At 39.1% G+C, this 5,948-nt stretch overlaps 1 protein-coding gene across 1 annotated transcript in view; it reads left to right on the forward strand.

The window, feature by feature from the left end:
• The first annotated feature begins 4,103 nt into the window (after positions 1-4,103).
• Positions 4,104-5,948, forward strand: part of LOC103517141 (linear gramicidin synthase subunit D-like) — a 22,932-nt gene continuing 21,087 nt past the window's right edge. Inside the window, exons 1-2 of the mRNA XM_026829348.1 lie at positions 4,104-4,147; positions 4,944-5,948. Of these exons, the coding sequence (XP_026685149.1) occupies positions 4,104-4,147; positions 4,944-5,948 (1,049 nt within the window). The remainder of the gene's footprint in view (positions 4,148-4,943) is intronic.

Consider the following 5,948-nt stretch of genomic DNA (forward strand, 5'->3'; position numbering starts at 1 on the left):
AACTCTACATCACACCAGGGGGGAGTAGCAACCTACTGTATTTCATTCAAACATGTTTGAATTTATTTATTCGGGGGGTTCGACATCCAACCTGACAATTACCTGGTGGTTGATTTGAATTTCCAAGTCACCAATATGTGAAATTCTGAAACAGGAGAAATGCAGAGTAACTTGAAATTACAGGCTGTGTCTAAAGCGTAATAATTTGTTTCGAACATAAACAAAGCTATAGAACTTATTTCGTTGAACTGCGAAGAAACTGATAAGGTTCGCATGGCAAGGCAGTGTACGGTTTCGGTTGACTATGTTTGGACACACCTTTAGATTCTCGTGAAGAATCAATTTGGGGCTGAATCCGACCTGACTACACCCGACGCACAACGTTTGCTATTTAGGCAAGAACCGCCTATGCGCATGGCCGCTGCCTAGTTCCCCCGCGGACCATCGAGGGATAGGTATCCTTTGAGTGAGAAATTCAACGGCCCTTTGCTTGTATTTGTTCTTCCTGTGCGTTGCTCGGGCTTCGGCTACTCTGCAGCTTGTTATTCTGAACCCTCAACGTGTGATGGGGCCACAGTGTCTCCACATCTCGCATTCCAAACACATTTCCCGTCCTTCCATGGCACAAGTGACATGCCATCTGGCCTACGATCATCATCCCGTTTGTTTGTATATTATATTGAAATGGGTTTCTAACCCATTTCAATATAATATACAACGTCGCCGAGTGAGTGTGACAGACCACGGTCTTACAGACGGCCTGACAGCTCTAAGTTTCTGTATTTTTCCGCCATTTACAGTCGGACTGTCTGACAGACCACGGTCTTACAGACGGCCTGACAGCTCTAAGTTTCTGTATTTTTCCGCCATTTACAGTCGGACTGTCTGACAGACCAAAACAAAAAGAATGCGAATGGTAGAGAAGGTTTAAATGCAATGTTAAAAACGTTAATAATTAACCCACAATAACTAAACGATTTAACAGCCCATAAACACCATGTCATCAGGCCAAGACAGAATTCATGTTAAAAATCATAAATTAACACCAAGAAAACCTGCAGACTGCAGGAGCTGCAATTGGCACCACTGGAGTTTAGAGTATTCTCTCATTTGACTTATAGTGTAATTATTTACCAGATTAAAGAATTAAGTGAGAAGTTAATCCTTTACGGCACTTGAAATATATCTCAACTTGAAATGTATACCTCATTAAAGTCAAGATTCTTGACAGCGTCAACAAATTTTGACCTTCAGTGGAGAGAACTCATCATGGTATGCAGATTCCTGACTTTCAGTAAGGATGAACACGACATTCAAACAAACAGTCTACTGAAGGTACCAAGTAAAGCTGATGGCAAAATAAAATCATTTCATCCCAAAACGTGAGAATTTGGGGTTCGCTAAACGTGATTCAAAATCTTTGATCGAAAGTCAGCATATTTGCATGTAAGCTACTTTTATATGTATTGCGTTTATACATGTCTTTTCCAATTTGGCATGTCCAATTGGACAGCATTATACAGAAAGAAATCAGTCGACGAAAACCAGCTTTCAAAAAACGGCTCAATGCTATCCATATATTCAATACTGTCCAATTAATCTTTTCTCTAAGTTGTTTTTCTAACCTGACTCGTTCGTCCAATGTGCATCTCCTGATGAACGGCACACAATAAATCAAACCGCATGCACCAGAGTTTTGGTAGGAAAATCCAATTTCAGCAAACATGTTAACCTGCCGAACTAGGGCTGAATATTGTGGCACTTCTGGCAAGGAGATTTGTAAGCACCAGGAAATGTGCACAATCTTTCCATTTCGGAGAAAGCATCGAGGGATCATCCGTGCGATAAAAGAAATACTCAATAGTCTCAATAACCTTTGAAAAATAATGACTTTTTATTTGGATGTCATTATCTGGTGGCTTTATTAAAGAAGAGCCTTTGTGACTATTGTGGTCATTGTTGGTTTTGCTATCTCCATTGAAGATATTATAAGTTAATTACGAGCATCACCACATACAGAGACCACACAGAAGATATCTGTACATTTCTTCTAGATTCTTAGCATGGTACCTACCGTACTGAAAATGACAATTGCAGGATAACACAACACATTTCTATTTCATTGAGAATAGGTCGCATAATAGTGTGTGTGATGCATTTATTTTATGTGTGGTCCTTGCTTTGAATAATATTGAACACAATGCATGTGGCATTTAAATATTTAACAATATGTTTCACGTAAGGTAGCCAAACCGTCTTAACATTTGATTGTGTTTCATCTTACTAATATTTCATAGAAAGAATAGATATTTATAGTACAGTAGCCCGTCCACTATAACTTTTATATTTACTATCGTAATCATTATGAGGGACTATAAACAGAAAGTGGATCAGCGTCTAGCTAGGGGACTATAAACAGGGAGTAGACTAGTCCAAATTTTCTCATGCTATATCAATAGCGAAGGTTGAGTGTGAAGGGCATCCCACTCGGAAAATTTTGTTTTAGCCAAAACCAGGCCTCAAACCGATCACTCTAAAGCTGATTGAGAGGCCGACGACAAACGCCGACCCCATCTTAACATGGGAAAAGGCGAAGAAGAAGAAGAAGAAGAAGAAGAAGAAGAAGAAGAAGAAGAAGAAGAAGAAGAAGAAGAAGAAGAAGAAGATTTACTATCGTAATAATAAAGGGAGGACGGGCTAAAAAGCCAATATCACAAATTGCAAATAATGACGATAATAATTAGATATATCAGAGTGTGATAATATAGTCATTATGGTAACAGCAGATTCTGGAGTAGGTACTCTGTACCTATATGCGTTACTTTAAAAAGAGAAATTAAAAGAAGACAAAGAAGTAGGTAAAAAATAAATTTATTGAATATAAGTAGGTACCTACATATCTCCCTGTTGACGCGTAGGTATTTACTTTTATTTGATTGGATTATTTCTGAGCAAGAGTTTTGGCATCTCCACCAATGTCAGAAATTTTCACCTACCTTTATCTCATGACTGTACTGAAAATGACAATTGCAGGATAACACAACATATTTCTATTTCATTGAGAATAGGTCGCATAATAGAGTGTGTGTGATGCATATATAATGTATGTGTGGTCCTTGCTTTGAATAATATTGAACACAATGCAAGTGGCATTTAAATATTTAACAATATGTTTCACGTAAGGTAGCCAAACCGTTACAGACGACACCGAAGCGAATACAATAGTCCGTCCATTATACCTTTTTATTACTATTGTAATAATAAAGGAAGGACGGACTAAAAAATTGCGGCATGTAGGGCTTTGGTATTTAGTGAGAGAAGGTAATCGTATCGGCCATACATGCTGTAAATAATAAGGCACCTCAACTTAATACCACGTGAAAATAAAAAAAAAACTCTGGTGTGAACATCACAAGACTGTTCTTTTAAATTACTTTTTACAATATCTCTAACCGTTTAGTTGATATAGCTAAAAACCGCCAAAAAACGGTCGAAAACCGCCAAAAAGCGGTCAAAATACCCTCAACCGCAGCACCTATCTCAACCAAACGTTTTGTGTTGCATTCTTGTCACATTTTTGAACTACATACCAAATTTCAAGTCTCTAGCTCTTACCGTTCTCGAGATATTTGGTTTACAGACAGACAGACACACGGACCAATGGCTGAAACTTTGGATTTAGGCTCTAGGGCCCTCAAAACATGTTTTGGCACAAAAAACTGACCATCGAAAATTTGACCCGATTACATTACTTTCCTTCCTATAGGATAAGGAAAGTAATGAGTAAGTAATAGTATTCCTACCTACTGTTAAATACCCATTGGCAATAACGGCAAATAATACTGAGTAAAAACAATTCCTAATAAATGATTAGATAATTCCATAAAGACACCCCGGGTGGGAATCGATCCTGTATCCTAGCGCTTACAAGGCAGGTGTGCTACCATCCAAGACTAGACAGCCCTGACTAGAATGACCACTGTTGATCGCCTCACGTTTGCTGCTCTACTATTGGCTGTTCCACTTCAATATTACTTCCTCGGATTTTCCCTTCCCAATTTTGTCATCGAATTATTTACCGGTATTTTTCCTCCAATTAGCGAATGGCTTCCTTTCTGGCTCAGCTCTGCACTGTGGATCACGGAAGGTAAAGTTATCAGCTTTTTTTTATTATTATTATTTTTTTTTTTTTTAAGAGAGATTTGGTAGAGGGAACTAAAACTGCTAAGGTCTTATCGTCCAGAAAGTGAAGAGAGAAAGGAGACAGGATAACAGAAAGCCAGTCTCTCCGAGAACGAACCTCATCCGTTCAGGATAATTTCGCCCCGGACTGGAATCGATCCTGCGACCTGGCGCTTACAAGGCAGACAGGCTACCTTCCAAACTAACTAGCCTGGGCCACATCAGAGTTAAAACTCGATTGAAGTTTAAAGCGGCCCCTAGACGTGCAATATTATTGCGCAATATTCTGGTTTGTGCAATAAAATTGGTCAAAATTGAGCATCTGAGGGCGAGATTGAAAGGTTGTGCAATAGATTGCGTGATTTTCAAAAAGTTGAAAATATAGTACACAAACTGAAAAAGATTGTGCCGTCTGGGGGGAACATTGCGCAATATTTCTCTGGCCGTGCCTGGCTCTCCTCCCTTCCTCCCTCAACTCGGTCAACTCGTCCCGTCATGGGTACTGTTTCCACATACAATCTGGTTGAACGTCTGAGTGTGACATTGCGCAATATATTGTACAAACGTCAATCTTGCCCTCACACGGTACAACTTTTTGCACAAACGAAAAAATTGTGCAATAATATTGAGCGTCTAGGGGCTACCATCAATATATTGTGCAACCCGGTTTGCGCAATAATATTGCACGTCTAGGGGCCGCTTAAGGATTAAGCAATCTGATTGGCTGATATTTTTAATCAACCAATCAACTTATACATTGTATATTCCTCAGGGACAACAGGTAAACCCAAGGGAATAGTATGTCCTCATAGAGGTGCTGTCCATGCATACAAGTGGAGACACAGGGCATATCCTTATGATGAGGATGATAGAGAAGCTTGCAATGTGTTTTTCGTATGGGAAATGTTAAGACCTCTAACACAAGGTATACCTATGTACGTTATATCAGATGAAGTGATCTATGATCCACCACGCCTCATCAAATATATAGAAGAACATAAAATTACAAGGATCTTATTTACGCCATCACTTCTAGACGCTGTCATCAAATACAAGGGAGTGGATGTGAGAAAATCTTTCAAGACGTTGAGAATCATCATCTTCTGTGGAGAAGTTATGACTACCAATGTGAGAGATAAAATATCCAGTCTATGCCCTTGGATCACACTTCTCAACTTGTACAGTATATCAGAATGTCATGATGTATCATCCGCAGATATATCGAATCCAAATAATATCAAAGAGGGGCGACAATACTGTTCCATTGGTAAATCTTTACCATTTGTTAAAATTCTGATACTTGACGAAAACTTAAACGAGAAGAAAATGGGTACCCCTGGTGATATTTACATTGGAGGACCAACACTGGCCATTGGTTATCTGAATAGACCTGACTTGAACAAAATGCGATTCATATCAACACCAGAACACCTCAGGAAGACATGTGGAGTTCGCCTGTATAACACAGGAGACTGGGGATATGCTTTGGGTGATGGAACATTTGAAGTTATTGGACGTAGTGACACCATGGTCAAGATACGAGGATATACTATTGAGCTACAGGCAATAGAAGTGGCTCTACGAGATTATCCTGGTATCAAAGCATGCTGTGTTCTGTGTCTAGGAGAAGAAGGTCAAAACAAAATCCTAGTAGCATACATCGTAAATACTGAACCAATGAAAACATGCGAAATCAGAGCTTATTTAAAAACCAAATTTCCCTTTTACATGATACCTTCGAAATATTTCTTTCTCGACAGCTTACC

Source organism: Diaphorina citri, unplaced genomic scaffold, assembly GCF_000475195.1.
Source record: "Diaphorina citri unplaced genomic scaffold, Diaci psyllid genome assembly version 1.1 scaffold1764, whole genome shotgun sequence".
Taxonomy (NCBI): domain Eukaryota; kingdom Metazoa; phylum Arthropoda; class Insecta; order Hemiptera; family Psyllidae; genus Diaphorina; species Diaphorina citri.